Below are 18,747 nucleotides of genomic sequence, written 5' to 3'. Positions count from 1 at the left end.
ACAAATTTAGTGTACATATACAAATAGGAAAAAGGATTTTGAATTTTCAACCATAATAAAGAAAACAAAATACCGTATGAAGAGAATCAGCTCCAAGTAAAGCATACTTGGATTCTCCCGTGACAGCAGACACTTTTGGTAGTGGAAGTTACTTCCTAACAATGGGAAATTAGAAGCCCTGGTAAGTGCCTCTAAAGAGAAGGAATTGCATTCATAAATAGTAGAAACAACCAAGAAACAAAAACCCTAGGTAAAAAATCGACAAATAAGCAGAAATTTAGCATAAATTAGAAACAGAAACAACGAAGAAACAAAAACCAAAACCCATGCATAACGATTCCACAGATCACGTATAAATCACAAAGAAGAAGCCTTCAGAAATTAGAGAGACAAACCTGATTTGATTGGAGAGATTGTTGGGGGTTGTAAGGTGCTCCGGTTTCCACTGATAACGGTAGTTAACAGAGATACCACTTGTAATCGGAGATGGAGAGCAACATTGATTTAAGATGCCGCCACCGAAACACTCATGCTGCTGGCTGGAGTCACAGTCCCGACTGTGTTTTCTTGCTTTTTCCTGCTTCTTCCACGGAGGCTATGGCGGAGGCGGTGTCGCCGAAACCTAAATCGGAGTCCGGTCGATCGTCATCTTCATCGTTACTCTATTCCCATCGTGACCGACAGTTTGCCTTCCTATCATGGAGGCGTTGATTTCTTCGAACGCGATGAACATATATTGGAGAGAAGCGAGCGTTGAAGGACAGGAGATAGTCATCATACTCTCCAGAAGACAGTGTCTAAATCGGGGAAAATATGGAATAAATGGGGAAGATAGAGATGAATGGTGAAATCGATCTACATGCGGAGGAAGAAAGAAAGAGATTAGCAAGAATGGCGGTGGAGAGCACGTAGGCACATGAGACGATCGGTAGAGCTACACAGTGCATCCGGCGATTGGGTTATAGAGGCGGTGGAGGGGGCAAGCTGATGAGTCACAAACCATTGGTGGTATTGAAGCCAAGCCAAAACTTCCAAGCCACAGCTTAATACCGGACACTGTAGCTAAGAACGTTGGAAATTAATTGTATATATAATTACATATATTGCAAACAACTTTTTTTATGTATTTTAAAGTAGTTTGTCAAATCCTTTAATTATTTTGAATCCGTTTTTTGTTTTCTAGTACTTGTAAAATCGTATCGTTCAAAATACATGTCCAAAATCCGTTCTAATAAATGAAGGTTTTTTTTGCTACATGTCATACTCTCATTCAATTTGCCAAATATCATTTTGTGGTTATTTTGATTTAATTTCTTTTCCACATGTCATTTTATGGTTTTTCTATTTTAATAAATTACACATAATACTTTAATATAATTATTACAATAAATGTAATAATAAATGAATATCAATTTCATTAATGGGTTTACCTTCTTATTTCAAAATAACCAAATTAAAGCTCATTAATTTATTTTGTTTATTTATTTAAATTTAAAAGATAAAAAAATCAGTTTTAATAACTCATTATTTTTCTTAGACAAAACTTCAAAATTGGTCCATGTGGTTTACGAAAATCTGAAGTTAAGTTCCTAATTTATAAAAACCTCACAGATGGTCCCTTTGGTTTCAAAACTTTTAACAAATGGTCATTTTCGCTAACTCCGTTAGCTTTTGGCCGTTAAGTGAAGGGCACATCTGTCATTTCACTTCCACAGGGACCATTTATGAAGTTTTACCTTATTTTTTTTAAAAAAAAAAGGGAAAAAAATAGAGTAAATTACTAAAATCGTCCTTATGGTTTGGTCAAAATTACATCTTTATATCTAACTTTTTTTTGCACTCGGATCGTCCCTGTGATTTGATTTTGTTGCGTTTTTCGTCCCTATGGTTTTGTCAAAATTGTGTGTTTGGTCCCTAACTTTATATATGTAAGGGGCGAAAAATGCAACAAAAGCAAACCACAAGGACGATCCGAGTGCAAAAAAAAAAAGTTAGGAACCAAACGTGCAATTTTGACCAAACCATAGGGACGATTTCAGTAGTTTACTCAAAAAAAATATAATTATTTAATATTAAAGGGTCTCACCTATCTCTCTCTCTCTCTCTCCAAATCTTGTATGGATGGATGAGTGAACATGTTTGACTGAAAAAGTCAAAATTGGATCGAGACCTTTCTTAATTGCTCCAGACACCATCTATACTTCTTCCACCCCCCTTCTAACATCTGGTTCCGGTTCTTATGCCAATGGAAACCATCGATTACCACTTGCACCAAATAATAAATGTACCCGAATTCATTGGTCAAAACCATATATTAAATCAAGCTATCAAACCTGAAATCAAAGCTCAAAACCATACCAAAATACTACATGGAATCTAAGCTCGGAACCGAACCTTATAATCAAAATCGTAACCGAAAACAATACACATCCAAACCACAGAAGATGAAACTAGCTTGACACTTTAATGAATATCCTCTCTCTTATCTTAATCTCATGAACTATTCAGCAACAAAGACAAAAGAAAACAACTTATATGATGAACTTGAAGAATTACACATGTCTTCCACTTCGTTCAATAATTTCATGAGAAGCAAACCATTAACCAAAACAAAACACGAAATATACACCATCAAAAATCACTAGACCAATCGATATACTAAATCTGAGCTATGGTTCTCACCTTGCTGATTTTAGGGACAACATCTTTGAACATGTGAAGTCGGTGGGATTTTTTGCCCTAAATACGAGAATACTCGTGTCCTGGTTCGTGGAATCTCACATTGTCGGTTTTGACCCAATTGAGAATTCCTTGTTCGTTTGACTCGAATAGAGAAGAGAAAGAGAGATGAGGGTACGGTGAGATGTAGTGGAAGTTATCGATTTCCACCATCTTCTTCACTAGCCAATTTCGTTGGTGGCCTTCCAGGAGTAACCTGCATCTTCCCCTGTTCCTTCCTATGGCTAATGTCATCGATCAACAATCACTAAAGGAGAAATTCGAGTAGGGTAATCGTACAAGGGGGATGATTAATTGTCGGGATCTGAAGGCGATTTGAAGAGGTCGGGATATAAGATTGTTGCTAGTAGGAGTGATAAGTAACGAGATGAACCTTTATGATAGCTTTTGGAATCTTGATTGCTAGATAGAAAAAGCCCTATGGAAGTTTGTTTTAGATCAGTTGAAAAAATGGCACTAGGAGAGAGAGAGAGAGAGAGAGAGAGAGAGAGAGAAAGAGAGAGAGAGAGAGAGAGAAAGAGAGAGAGAGAGAGAGAGAGAGATAGGTGGGACCCTTTAATATTAAATAATTAGTTTATTTATTTATTTTTTTAAATAAGGCAAATCTTCATAAATGGTCCTTGTAGCAGTGAAATGACATAATTGCCCTTCACTTAACGGCCAAAAGCTAACGGAGTTAATGAAAATGATCATTTGTTAAAAAATTTGAAACCATAGGGACCATCTGTGAGGTTTTTATAATTAGGGACTAAACTTCAAATTTTTGAAAACCAAAGGACCATTTTTGAAGTTTTGTCTTTTTCTTATTTTCTTATAAATCTAAAGTTCTTAAATATTTAGACTTATATTTATTTTTTTTAATTAACTCATATAATACATGGGTTTTACACCTAGTCTAATTATAAAAGAAAATAGAGTTTTCGCTAAAGCAATTCTTAATTTCGAAAACCCATGAACCATATAAGGATTCAAACAAATTATTTTATAATATACTATAGAAAACTTTATGCCAAGTTTTAATTGTTTCGAAAACCCATGAACCATATAAGGATTCAAACAAATTATTTTATAATATACTATAGAAAACTTTATGCCAAGTTTGAAGGGAGTTGATTCCTCCGCAATATATTTTTTCTATATACACAATTTATGTTTCAATAAAAATTAATAATAATAATAATAATAATAATAAAAGCGTTGTGTACAAAGAAAAAAATGTGTTGTGTACAAAGAAAAAAATGTGTCCAAATCATTTCCCAAGTTTGAAGATAACTTTAAACGTATCTAACAACTACCATTTGTAAAATAAAAATAATAAAAATTCAAGATCAACCAAAAAAATAACAAACTTAATTCCAACTTTAAAATCAACTCTAACCAAAAAAAATAGTACTACAATTTTTTCTACAACGTATAATCCCAACTCATATAGTAAGTAAATCACAACCCAAGGTAGAAATATCCGTTTGTAAAATGGAATGAAGTTTAGCATGTTACACACCCATCCCAAATCACTACAACACAAAGGGAAGAAACACAATTGTGCTACAAAACCATCAAAATTTTAAAGTAATGTAATGTGCTTATCAAAAGGACAAGCCACATTGTGTATGCTTTGTTTCCACAGAAAAAAAGTTATTCTTTCAATAAACCCATATTAGGTACTCAGTATCCCACTAGATTGACCGACATACAGCCAGTAACATGGTCATAGACTCATAGTTGCTGATTGAGGTAAGGTTCATCGTTTATTTTTGTGTTTGTATTCCCAGCACCTCCCAAATATCCACCAACAGCATTGGTCAACCAAGAGGTGCTACGACTCAACCAACCACCACCACCCTGTGTCTGATCATTCTCGGGGTACTTACTTTTCTCCTCTTCTTCTAGTAAAATCTCAAGCAACCTCTTAGCCATAAACGCCTTCACAGCTTCAATCCCTTCATTCACTATTTCCTTAGGAGGAATCACCAACGGGTTTTCATCAACATTAAGTTTTATAAGATTCTCAAGGCGACCAAATGTGGCAGGCAGTTCATGGATCTGGTTGTTACTGACATCGAGTTCTTTGAGGCTTGTTAGATCGCCGATTGTGTAGGGGAGTGATGTGAGGTCACTGAAGTTACCACTGAGATTCAGAATCTCAAGGTTTGAAAGCCTCCCGATTGATGGTGGCAGGTTTCTGAGTTCGTTGAAGTGGGCGTCTAGGAATTGAAGAGATGTCATTTCGCCAATTGATGTAGGAAGTGACCGCAGCTTGTTTAAAGGGACTGAAAGTCGCTTTAGATTCTCAAGTTCATACCCGATGTTGGTGGGTAGATATGTTAGCTTGTTGAAGCTGGCGTCCAGTTCCACCAGTGACCTAAAACAAGATCATTGTTATTCATTTTGAATTTTGGGAGAATGTAAGAAATGGAAATGTACGTTTGTTGACTTGTTTAATATTGCATCCTACTTTTCTTTTCTTTGTTCCTATTACAGCATTGTACTTTGAAAATATCTACCCAATTATAGCACTGTAATCCATATTGGGTAGGTTTTTCAAAGTACAATGCTATATAATTGGATAGAATTTTCACAGGACAGTGTCTTAATAAGAAAAAATAAAGTTCAAAGTTTTGTAATAGAAAGAAACGGAAGTAGTATGCTATAAAAAAAATAAATGAAAGCACATTGCTATTTTCTAATTGCACTGCTAGAATTGAACGATTTTTTTTCAATGTATATTGTTCTAATAGTTCTAATAAGAGAGTTTTGAAAGTTTAATGGTATAACTGAATAGAGTTTTCCTAGAACAATACCTTAATAAGACTAAGAGAAAACTTCAAAGTGTGTAATAGAAAGAAATGAAAGTAGGATGCTGCCTATAATAGACAACTAAAAATGGAAGCATGTTGTTGTTCCTTCCATTTAGCCTTATTTAATTATTACAATAGTTTACTAAGATAGGTGAGAGAGAAGAGGAAACTCAGTGATGTATCTAAATACATGTACCTGCAATGACAGATGCTATCAGGCAAGGACGTGAGCTTGTTGCTAGAGACGTCTAAAGTCTTCAATTTCAGCAATAAGCCAATGGAATCTGGTAATGATTCCAAAAGATTGGAAGAAGCGTTAAGCTCCTCAAGATTCTCAAGTCCAGCAATTGAATCAGGAATGGCCTGTTCAAGTACACAAAGGGTGGTCAGTATGGAAAGTGTACAGTTAAGTTAAGTAACCTCAATCAACCACCAAACACAATATATTTCTAGTTTTTCCTTTCCTATTATACCCTTAAGGTAAAGCGGTAAAGCCTAAACAGCCAATGAAAAATCCAACTTTTGTGGTTCTAACCTTCTAATGAAGGATACTGTAGTCAATGGAGCATCTAATGACCAGTCACTTGTGGTAAAGTGATAATAATTATTGGAAGGTAAGACCATTGTTAGAGAAAGAATGGAGTATATGGATCCAACTTCACCACCAAAAAATAATTATAAACCCTACAAGCTCCATGGTGTGATAACTGATAACAAGTCATGTGCCATTAACTCACTTTGATTGCCACTGGCCAAAGTATTACAAGACTAGCATTTCCAAGTATATATTCCTAGATGAATAGTCTTTCTAATCACAAAAGCAATTCACTTTGCATAGATCAATCCACATCAGAGAAGCAAATTCCAGTTTGACTATGAAACAATCAACTAGAACAGATTAATGGTATATCTAAAGCCTGGTTCGGTAACTGAAAAATTACCCATCACATCAAATGGTTAAGCTGGATCTTCAATTATAATCTAGGCTGATTCTTGTCTATCTAACAGATTCACCTATGATTGATCGTGCAAGGTATAACTTGTATAGTTGTATGCAAGCTAATAGCAAGATAATTGACATCTCATCTTAACAATTATTTAAGTCCACCAATACAGATTAGGCAATAATGCAAAGAATACCGAAAATCAAGATCGTCAGATGATTGAAGTAGATAAATCAATAAAATGATAATAATATGATATGGTGATGAAATTATTAGACTAACCTGAAGTTGATTCGAGGATATCTTTAGAGAAACCAACATACGAAGCTTCCCAAAGGCTTCAGGAAGAAACGGCAACCGCCTCTCCGATAGATCGATCCTTTTAAGATCATTTGCTAACGCATCATTCAGAATGGCAACAACTTCATCCTTGACATCGTCCTCGACAGTTGGAAATTCACTAGAACACCCTTGGTCATCAACCGCGACCGATTTTCCTCCCTTCTTAGCTTCCTCATAAAGCTTCTCAAGCCTCTTTTCCGCCTCACTCAACATCTTCTCATACGATTGATGCATCTCATACAACGAGATAACGGCCTTGAACGACTGTTTCTCCCTCTCTTCCTCCTTCTTCCGTTTGTCAACCTCCACCGCATCTTTATCGGATAGAGCGACCTCTTCAAGTTGATTCGCCAAGCTTTCTTCGATCTCCGCCAGCCGCGACCTAGCGATATCAACAAATTCATGATCGGGACACTCGCCTAGGGTTTTTAGTACAGATCGTGTCCGAGATACATCGTCGACAGTTGCACGCATGGAAGCAAGAAGTTCAGGATCGCTTAAGTGAGGCATGCGTTCAGTGAGTTCGAAGTAAGGTTCCGGTTCGGATGTGGAAGGAACCGTCGGCGGTGGTTGTTCAATGTCGAACTCCGGTGACTGAGACCGGCTGACACTGGGGATTTTGGCCATTACGTAAGACAGAATTGGAAACTTCTTAGGGTTTGGATCCATTGCAAATCTATCACAGATCGATGGCCTATACGCCTGCTTTTGGATGCATTGTCAAAGGAGAGACAAATTGAACGATTTCTACAAGTAGTCTATCGTAGTCATGTGATGCCGGTGGAGTATTCGTTTTAGTATAAATTCCACCTTATCTCATAGGGTGACCGGGTCTTTTTGGTCCAAAAAGAACCTCGTTATCAACGCCAAAAAAATTAATCCATAAAATCTATATTTATATCTTATAATAATAATAATAATAATAAGCAAATACCATTAAAATAACTTTTACACACCTAATTGAAAAAAGTTTATATTTAATTTTACATTCACTGGCCTCGATAATTACAATGTCTTATCAATTAAAACTTAATAACCGTTTAACAAACGGTAACCTTTCTCAGTCAGTCATCTCTTTCGTTGAAACACTCATCCATCACATTTCTTTCCATAATTGTTCATCTTTTAGATCTCAAAAAAGGGTTTCATTCAAGAGGGGTTTGAAAAGGGATTGTGAAGAACCACCATTGTCATTTCGTTGAGCTCAAGAATCCATTATTAAGACACCCAACAAGTGCAAGGTATATAGATGGTAACATGAAACTGAAGTGTAAGTGGGTTTTTTCCTCACATAATTATCTGTAACAAGTTCATTTTTTGGCACATTTAACAGATGGCTTCTACTTCTGGTACTAAGAAAGAAAAATACAAACGACCCTTTTCTTAACTTTTTGTGTGATGAAAATATGTTAAATAGGGGGATAGATGGTTTGGGGGATGATCAAAATTGATCTGGTGTCAGTGAGGCTGAGCATGGCCACATATCAGAGGTAAATGATGAAGAAGTTGTTGTGAAGTATATGGTCCATGATCCAAAACAACTTTGGAACGAAATGAAGCCTGGATTAGGTAGGTGTTATGAGTTCCCTGCTCAACTAAGGTTTACATTAACAAACTATACAGCCCATAATGGATAAGTATTTTACTTTGAGCAGAGTTATAGAGTTAGGGTTATTGCTAGGTTTGGTAATAATTCCAATGATCATAATCCATGTCCTTTTAGGTCAGCAGCTAGTTAGAAGTATAATAAAAAGACATTCCAAATTAAATCCATTGTTAAGACTTATCTTTGTGATAGGAATTACAACTTTAGTATCTTAGTTACTTCTAGCTGGTTAGCCAAACACTGCTTACAAGATGCCATCAGGAAGCCCAAAATGACATTGGATGAGATGAAAGAAGATGTTTTGAGGAGGTTTTCAATGAATGTATCAAAGGGAAAATGTCAAAGAGCAAGGTCACAGGATAAGGAAATGATAGAAAGAAAGTTAGAGGAACATTATGGTAGGGTTTGGGACTATGCAGATGAAATCCTCAGGTCTAATCTAAGGAGCACATGTAAGGTTGGGGTAGATGTTAATACTGGTGGAATCAACCATTTTAAGAGGTTTTGTGTATGCTTTAGGATTTCAAGGATGGATGAAAAGAAGGTGTTAAAAAGTGATAGGATTGGATGGATGTTTCTTGATTGGGTAGGTAAAAGGTTAGTTGTTGACTGTTATTGGTAGAGATCCAGCCAATCATGTATACCCAATAGCATGGGCAGTGGAACATTTGAGAATAAAGACAATGAGTCTTGGTTCATTGAGTTATTGGTGGATGATTTAGATCTTGGTGGTGGTAATGGGGTAGTTATTATTTCAGACCAATACAAGGTATGTCTATTATGTCTTTGAGTAAAAAGTTGTACAATTTTTTTTACTTATGACTTTGTTGTCATATTACAGGGACTATTGCATGTTGCACTACTAGAAAAAAGGCCTTTTACGACGCGCAAAATACGACGCTCATTGATCTATGTTACGCAAAGGAGAGTGACATTAGAAAAATGTCATCTCTTCAAAAAATTTAAGGATAGAAGACACGTATTATTGCGCGCCCTTAAATTAGTGTCTAAAAAAACACGGAGGGCACCTATAATAAAATGCGCGTCGTCTAAGGATGTCGCTTTATATTTTTTAATGGAACGCGCGTTCCATCCTTTAATAGTGGGGGAAAGGGGGAAATGAAATTCTGAAAAAATTAAAAACCCCGCCTTCCTTTTTTTCTCCTTTTCCTCTTGCCCAAATTATGAACGCTCCTTCCTTACTGCCGCCTACTTCTTCCCCCACTTACTTCTACCCACTAGAACCACCATATCTCCCACTCGATGTTGAAATTGTTAGAAAAAACCCTAATTATACTCTCAAGTCTCAATATTAGGAATGTGAATCTTGATTCTCGTTTGTTTCAGATTCCCCACAGATAAATCGAAAAACACACAGATGAAGAACCGTAACTTCGCTCCATTAGCTTCCCGATTGCATCTCGTCATCGCCTTTGAAACTTCTGCGTTAGAGACCCAGGTAATCAATTTAATTTTCATTCCTTCACATATCTTTTTCTAGTTTTGAATGATTTGGCGGTTCTTATGTAAAAATTTGGACCGTATCCTGCAAAAAAATTAGGCATATTTGAATAGAAAGCGGATCTGAATCTAGCACTCTCGATATGATTATCAGGCTCAAAGGAGTGGGCGTCGTTAGGAAGGTCGTCATGGGTCGCTAAGGGCGCTAAACACCGCCCGATATCTTCTGCCAAAGGGGTCGCCAGCCAAGTCTCGCCAGCAGCTTAACGAGAAGAGAGAGAGAGAGAGAGAGAGAGAGAGAGAGGAATAAAGATGTTCAGGCCTTCATAGTGGTAACTTCCATCCCTAAATCGACTTATGTTCTTCTGTTTTTTTACTTCTCGATTTATTATGTTAATCCATTGTGCATCTCTATTGTTTTTTTTTTGTTCATATTTCAATAAATTATCAACTCCTATACTCCATTTTTGTGATTTATGTGTTTGATTTCTGCAATTTACCTTTGTCTTTCCATGGTGTTTAGACGAACACCAAGTGTTCGATGAAATTCCCCAGATATCATTAAGTCTTTAGCACTTATTACATATGTTTTATGAAGTGAGAAATGCTTCATTTGATAATATTCACATGTATTTTTATGTTTTTAATAATTTGTGCTCTGTGCCACTATATGACTACATGTGTGATTTAACTATATGCATTCAATTCTGGGTGTTGCTGCACTCAATGGTAAGATATTCTTGAAATTTTAATCCATTGTTACATTTTTTTCATGTTAATTTAATAGTTGATGGCCAAAGATGTTTTTATTTTGTCAAATTTAGGGCACATCTGGTTTGTGTTTAACCAATGGATGGAATTTAGTTCCATTGCAATCATTTAAAATACCAAAATACCCCTTTGTATGTATAACGATTAACCAAAAATCTTAAATTAACTATTTTTTGTGCAAATGATTTTTCAGTCAAAGGCAAATTCGCAAAGAAAAGTTGCAGCTAAGGCACACCACTAAAAGGAGTTGTAGTGATTTTGTGTTTTGAATAATTCTTGATGATGAATTAGTGTGGCCATTGGCCATGTTATATTTTATCTTTTGCTTGTAACTCTTCGATTTTCAACCATGAGAAATGGTAATACATTTTCTTAGTTTTTTTTTTCAACCATGAGAATGTATGTTTATTCAAGTATGTTAATTTAACTTGTTCTAAATGGATCCATGACATTGTGAATTTTAGAAATTTTTTATTTTTTTACACGGTAATTTGATATATAAATTGTTTATACATTGATCCCTAAAAATTTGTTCAATACTAGTTCTCAAGAAGTATTTTATTATTGAATCCCCAATATTTTTTATTGAATTTAATTAATATTTTATAATAATTAATTTTAGATATGAAGAAGCGGAAACATTTGGAAGGAATGGCTAATGTACAAAAGGCTGCTTTCAGTATGATCTAGAATTCAATGAGCTACAGGTTTGTTATTCTTCAAAATTTGCTTGGTTGAAAATGGTGATCTGTTCTATTATATATATATATATATATATATATATATATATATATATATATATATATATGTTGCTTATTTGTTAGAAATTTTCTAACAGGGGCAACTGTGTCATTTAACAGAGCTGATGTATTGAGAGAAAACATAGAAGCAGTGTTTGCAGCTTGTGATGCAGCTCATGGAAGATGGGCAAAACTTCTTGGTGTTCGTGCTCTTTTGCATCCAAGACTAAGGCTTCAAGACTTTTTACAAATATATAACGTGTCACAATAATTTGTAACTACAACAGAGAAGGTAAACAACAATTTGTTTGATTAATAATATTATTATTGTTGTTATAGATGACAAAACTGAAAGCAATGCTTGATCAAGAAACATGGGTTGAAGTAGATGTGCCTAATGAATTCCAGGGAATTATGGATTCCCTTTCTAGAACAATTGTTCACTATTTCTAAATTCCAATTACTTTGTATGTTTCAGTGGTCTCCTGACAAATCATCCATCTTTGGAAGCTCAGCAGAAGATGGTGTCTTGAACATCTGGGATCACAATAAGGTGTGTCAACTCAACCAAAAACCACTTTTACTTTTATTCCATTTTCCCCTATTCTTTTCTTGCAACAAATTGTTTTTTTTTAATAAAAGGTTTGTTTGTTTGTCTACAGGTTGGTGAACGTTCTGGTCCAGCCTCAAAGTTTGCACCTGGCTTATTGTTCAGACACTCTGGACATAGGTATATATATTTAATTTTAATTAATGGTTTTCCTTTTTACATAAATAAAAAAAAATAGATAAAAATTGAAACAAGATTATATTGTGCTATGGTTGAAGGGATAAGGTGGTTGATTTCCACTGGAACTCGCATGATCCATGGACAATTGTCAGTGTGTCGGATGATGGTGAAAGCACAGGTGGCGGTGGAACTCTACAGGTATGTATATATATCACTTATTTATTATTATTTTAGTTTTTATTAAAATGTTATTTATATTGATTAGTTGAAATGTTTGTTTTGTTTGAATGATGATGTGTGTAGATATGGAGGATGATTGATTTGATTCATAGACCACAGGAAGAGGTGATTAACGAGCTGGAGCAGTTAATCACCTCATCCCTGTTTTTGATGTTGAAGTTATTTCTGAATTTGGGATTTGGAAATTTGATTCGAGTTTATTCAACTTGTGAAGTTTTCTTTAATTTATTTTCTTTTTAAAATTAGTTGCAATGGAGTTTAGATTTTGAATCAATGTTTCATCTGTTTGATAAAAAAATGTTTCTCTAGCTTTCAAGGAATAGATCTGGTACAAGCACTTAAATAATTAGAGAAAAATATGACTACATCCACTAATCCATAGTTTTTTTCAATTTTTCTATGAACGCAATTGGTATGAGACATTTCTTGCGGTTAAGTTTTTTTCATTGCTAACCAATAATTGTGACGTTGAAACCTTATGCTAGTTTCATTTCAAGTGATATAGATTCTGTGAGAAGAAGTTCTTGAGCTAATGGGAGACCAAAGAGTCAACATCCAGAAAGCATATTTATATCTTGCTCTGACCGATTAAATTATTGCTAACACATATTAATTAACTATTGTACGCATATCAAATAATTCTTGAATTGTTGGTTTTTGATTATATGCAGTCAGGTTCTTTTATCTTTTATCCCCCACTTTAGTAGCCATCTTTGGAAAGCCCTTGTTTTCAAAACAAAACAGGTGATTCTTACAATTGTCAAATTGAATTTTATCTATGGTTCTGGTTGCATAATTATTGTATTCATCATTTTAACTGAGATCTTATTTTACTTTGTCAAGATATGGACATCCAAGATAGAGAACTAGTAAATGACTGGCTCATGATCATAGTTTACAAAGAACGTGGTTTTGGCTTAAAAACATATTACCATGTGGTATGCATCTTCCTTGAAACTTCATGATCTTAGGCCTCTGTGTTTGTTTATTTAAGGTGTTAGCATAAATGGGAAAGCATACTTTTGAATGTCACATTGTTGCCTTCACTTATAATTTGCATAATGTCGATTGTGCTTTAGAATATTATTAATTTATTTTTATTTCTCCTTAGTAACTGTGGGCATAGCACCACCTGTTTTTGTGTTTCTTTTATTGTGAGGGCAATCCTTAACTGTACCAGTGGTTCCGATTATTTTGGTCTCTTAATGGGGTATTTAACCCTTGGCTGGGAATTAAATAGTTAAGCAGATTTTTGTGATGCTTATCTGAACTTGAAGAGTTTTTTCACCTCTTGAACGTGAGAATAGAGTTTCTACCTGGTCCTTTATAGGGGATACTTTTGACTGGTGCAGGGAAACTCTAATGTTACTATGGATTGTCTTAATTGCCTTAGTTTCGACTGATGCAGAGTGTTTGACCAACACTGATGCTAATGCCTAATGCCTAATGCTATATTGCTTTGTCTTTCTTTGTTGGTAAGACATTTGTATGCTAAACCAGATGCTAATGCCTAATGCCTAATGCTATCACTTGTGGTTTAATTCAGATTTTGGGACAAAAAGAGTCATAGTTGGGCTGTTAATGTTCCTGTTTGTTTTCATTTATGCAGGTAACAATCTTGTAGAAAGGACTTATGAATCAGATGTTAATGGTAACAAGTTTAACACTCGAGTCCATACGATTAGATGTTAATGGTAACAAGTTTAACACATGTGTCTTTGTTATACATACAGATTAAATGCAATGGATTGTATTTTTTGTATATGGTATTTTATTTAATATTATGCAATGGATTGTATTTTTTGCATATGGCCAACCAACCTACTTAAAGGATCTTAGTTAATCCTAAGAAAAGGATAGAAATGAAGATAAGGAGGGGGGAAGAAAAATAAGTGGGACAAAGGAGGAGACTGAGGTGGGAGGAGATCCAGAAAATGGGTCCCTTACTTGTGAAGAATTCATTAATGACATCTTAATTAATACACCTTAAGTTGAGGATAATGAACATAAGGTTGGGGATAAGATGGTTGAGGTTAAGGTAAAGGAGCCTGAGGTTAAGGAGAATGAGAATGAGGTTGTGGACATATACATGGAGCCTGAGCTTGAGGTAAAGGACACTGGGGTTTGTAGCACCTGGTTCCTGGTACTTAAAATTTATATAAGTATTTTACATTTTTAGCCTTGGACTCGGCGAGTTGTAGGCCCGACTCACCGAGTGGAGACGGGTTTGGGAGCACGTTTAAGTTGGCAACTCGGCGAGTCCCCGTTGTCTGATGAAACCCTAAATTTCAAGGGATTGCACCCTATTTAAACCAACCTTATGCGCCCCAACCTCGCCACCTTCACCCTCAAAGCTCCCAACATCGTTCAAACCCTTATTCCTTGTGAGATTGAAGTGCTTTGGTATGTTTCTTGAAGATTTTGAGAAGAAAGAAGAGTAGATCAAGAAGAGAAGAAGGAGGCCAGGCATCATTGTGTTATCTCAGTGATTTCCTTGAGGTATAACTCAGTTTCCCCCTGTTTTCATGCTTATAGTCCCTTATAGCTCCATTAAAGTCCTCCTTGAGCCATTTCCAAGCTTGATCAAGAATTAGGGTTTGTAATAATTTAATTAACCCTTATATCTAGGCATGATTGAGCTCCAGGAGCTCAGATCTACTGCCTTTATGGAGCCATATTGCATGAAAGCCCTAGATCTACTCTTCTAGTGCATTTTGAGCCCTAAAACCTTCATTAGTGTTTATTTACACGTAAAGTTGGAAACTTTACGTATTAATCAGGCCCTAGAAACCCAGATCTATGTATGGTATGAGCTGGATTCAAGCAGAATCGAGTATATAGTATTTGCATGTGGCAGACTCGGCGAGTCGAGTCGCGAGTCCCCGAGTTTTCCCCTTTTCGTGTTTGCGGAGTGGAGTAGTGAGTCATGGGGTGTGACTCAGTGAGTCGGAAGCCAAACTCACCCATGAAGAAACTCGGCAAGTCAATGCCCTGACTCGGTGAGTCCAAGACAATCTTCTTGCCTCAAGAACAGACTCGGCGAGTTGTTCATACAACTCGGCGAGTCTCAGCATAGAGTATTCTTCGGATGAAGACGAACTCGACGAGTTGTTCATACAAATCGGCTAGTAGGATGAAGGATGTTAGGACATTAGTTTAGAAGGAAAACTCGTCGAGTCGATGCCAAACTCGACGAGTAGAGACGGGACAATGGTCAGACAAAGGGATAGGGACTCGGCGAGTTGGCAGGACAACTCGGCGAGTCGGGTCAACTGGAAGTTGACTTTGACTTTGACTTTTGGCTTAGTTAGGGGTAAATGGTCATTTTACCCTGAGGTCGATTAGCAGCATTTGACTGAGTGTTTTGTGGGGATTATAGCCGGAGGATTTCCGGGGCGGCAGCAGCAGGAGACAGTCAGTTCCCATGCAGATCAGCAGCTACTTTAAGGTGAGTTACCTTCCAATAGCGATGGGTCTACGGCCACAATGTCGGCCCAACAGTAGGATTGTATGATAGATGTTTGTCTCTGTGATATTCATATAGGTTTGCTACTACCTGTGATATGTTATTGTGCTAGTATGATATGATGCTATGTGTTAGTGACAGTAGGGGAGATAGTCCCCCAGAACACCGGTCGATAGGGCCGAAGGGGCGGTCATGCCCAGCCATGCTAGATAGTTTATGAGATATATGTGTTATGTGGTAGTAGTAGGGGTGAAATAGTCCCTAGTATCCGGTCGAGAGGACCGAAGAGGAGACCAGCACCCAGATATGCTAGTCAGTATCCGGTCGAGAGGACCAAAGGGGAGGCAAGCTCCCAGATATACTGGTCAGTATCTGGTCAAGAGGACCGAAGGGGAGGCCAGCTCCCAGATATACTAGACAATATCCGGTTGAGGGGACCGAAGGGGTAGGTCGGGCACCCAGATATGCCTGACAATATTTGTATGTTATGTGATTGTATGGTATGTGGGATGTTGGGGGAACTCACTAAGCTTCGTGCTTACAGTTTTCAGTTTTGGTTTCAGGTACCTCTTCTTCGAAGGGGAAGGAGCTGGCGCGGTAGCGGCCCATCACACACACGCCTTGTATTCCGCACTATGAGATCCTCCTGGGAATTTGTACTCTGACTTTATTATGTTTTTATGAAATGTTTTTCAAGACATGCGATAACTTTTATGAAATGATATGATCAGTGAACGTTTTATTTCTAAGGTCCGCTAAGATTATGTTTTAAAAATGAAATTTTTGGCTCGTATTTTTGGGATGTTACAGGGTTACAGACATGGAGAATGAGGTCGAGGACAATAATGATGATGTGGACTTGATAAGAGACATGGTTGAATGTAACATCATATTTTTCATCTTTACTATATACTTTAATATAAAACATTTGTTATAAAATTCGAAATATAAATGTATTATTTTTTTAGCCAAAATAATCCCTTATCTAATAGCTCGTGTAGCTATGTAGACAACTCATGCATCTTTATAGGTGCTAACCGATAAGGTGCATTGGCTATCAGAGCCGCACCTGGAACCAAGTCAATCTGAAACTTCACCTGCCTCTCCGGAGGCACTCTTGGGAAATCCTCCGGGAACACATCTGGGTATTCCCAAACAATCAGTACATCATCCACGGTCACCTTACCCTTTTCCTGGGTATCCATCACATAGGCCACAAACCCATAACATCCCTACTAAAAGACAACGCATGGCCCTTGTTGCCGAACAAAGAGTCGACCCACGCTGAGCACCCTCACCGTGGATCACCAACTCTCCCCTACTTGGAGCTCGAACACATACCAACTGAATCCTGCAATCAATCATCATTCCATTAGAGCTTAACCAATCGATCCCCACAGCGACCTTGCTTTCCCGCAGGGTAATAGAAACAAAATCAATCGGATATTGCTCACTAAACAACTCCAAAGTACACCCCTAATGAACCCTCGACACTCGAACAGGGTGGTCATCAGCAATCTCAACCTCTAGTGGGTAATCAAACTCTCCCAGAACATTGTTAAACCTCTTGCTAATTGCAAGATATACAAAGGATCGGGTAGCTCCCACATCGAATAAAACCAACACAGAATAATCATTCACAAAGAATGACCCTGAACAACAATACATACATATAAGCATGCTAAATGACATGAATAAGAAGGTAAGGAGAAGATACATACCAGTGACCACATTGGATGTTGCAAGAGCCTCCTTGGTTGTCAGCTAAAATGCCCTGCTCCGAACAACTGGCGCCTACGCCTTGCCCTGGCAGCCATCAGTGATCCTCAAAGTTGTCGGAGCAAGAGCTGATACTGGTTCTCCTGCTGCTAAACTGGGGAAATTGGCCTTCTTATGGTCAGGCCAGTCCCATAGGGTGGGCGATAGGAGCGACCGTCCAGGGCCCATCTTTTAAAGGGGCCCAAATTTTTTATGGAAATTGTTATATTTAGAAGATAGTACAAATAATTTTCTTTTAATTATTGATTTATTATAAAAAACTTGATGACATTTGTGTTTTTTAAGGGCCCATTTTTTTCTCTCATCCTGGGCCCACAATATGTTTGGAACGGCCCTGCTTATGGCCTCTGATTGCAATGGAAGCAAATCAGATCAGATATCTTGGTGGTGGTGGTGGTAGCAGTACAATCCATGCCGAAATGCCCTGTCTTGTTGCACTTATAGTAGCCCGAACCACCTGTCATGTAGGATCCATCATGCGCCTTGCCACACCTGCCACAGCGGCCCCGACCCTGCTGGCCCCTCGATATAGAATCAAAACCCTTGGGTTACTTTGTCGAAACCCCAGTCGTCTGTCTGTGCTCTACCTTCCTCTTCCCTATATGCTCCAAATCAATTTCTTGTTTCGGAGCCTTTGATATCATGTCATCTAGAGTTAGACATGTAGAATAACTAACAAACTCCCTGATATCAAATCTTTGCATGTCATGGTATCTATAGTATACCCGGGTACCAATAAAGACCTCTCTCGGAACTTGGCGGTGATCTCTGCCACGGTCTCTGTCGTATGTCGCATATCCAGGAACTCTCTTTGCTAACTGTTGCACCTCAACAACTGGTGAAAACTCCGCTCAGAACCGGGTCACAAAATCCGACCAGATCATGGCCTCAATAGTTGGGGCTCCCAGAGTATAGACAACCTAATCCCACCAATCCCGATCTCGCTCCCCCAGACAGCCTGCAGTGAACCTCACATTCGACCCCTCGGTGCAGAAGCTAGTCATATGGGCACACTCAATATCTGTTATCCATCGTTTGGCTGCAATGGGGCCATTCGTGTTGGATTAGTGTCTAAGTCTATAACTATAATTGGTATGTACTTGACCCGATTTGGCATGGTCCATTCGGGTT

General features: G+C 37.3%; 2 protein-coding genes across 2 annotated transcripts; one reads left to right on the top strand and one right to left on the bottom strand.

Moving 5' to 3' along the window:
• Positions 1–4,266: 4,266 nt before the first annotated feature.
• Positions 4,267–7,636, bottom strand: LOC145082197 (plant intracellular Ras-group-related LRR protein 9-like). The gene is made up of 3 exons (XM_079023302.1): positions 6,764–7,636; positions 5,734–5,900; positions 4,267–5,101 (listed from the first exon to the last, which is right to left on the bottom strand). The coding sequence occupies exons 1-3, from the start codon at positions 7,490–7,492 to the stop codon at positions 4,456–4,458; spliced, it is 1,542 nt and encodes a 513-aa protein (XP_078879428.1). The 5' UTR covers positions 7,493–7,636; the 3' UTR covers positions 4,267–4,455.
• Positions 7,637–11,789: 4,153 nt separating this feature from the next.
• Positions 11,790–12,633, top strand: LOC145053361 (WD-40 repeat-containing protein MSI5-like). The gene is made up of 5 exons (XM_079001404.1): positions 11,790–11,954; positions 12,064–12,131; positions 12,230–12,329; positions 12,435–12,514; positions 12,618–12,633. Exons 1-5 carry the CDS (start codon positions 11,790–11,792, stop codon positions 12,631–12,633), a joined length of 429 nt encoding a protein of 142 aa, XP_078857530.1.
• Positions 12,634–18,747: the final 6,114 nt, after the last annotated feature.

This window comes from Lactuca serriola, chromosome 1, assembly GCF_051521515.1.
Source record: "Lactuca serriola cultivar US96UC23 chromosome 1, Lser_US96UC23_V15, whole genome shotgun sequence".
Taxonomy (NCBI): domain Eukaryota; kingdom Viridiplantae; phylum Streptophyta; class Magnoliopsida; order Asterales; family Asteraceae; genus Lactuca; species Lactuca serriola.
The sequence above is the reverse complement of the archived record's forward strand: the minus strand, read 5'-3'. Positions and strand labels throughout refer to the sequence as shown.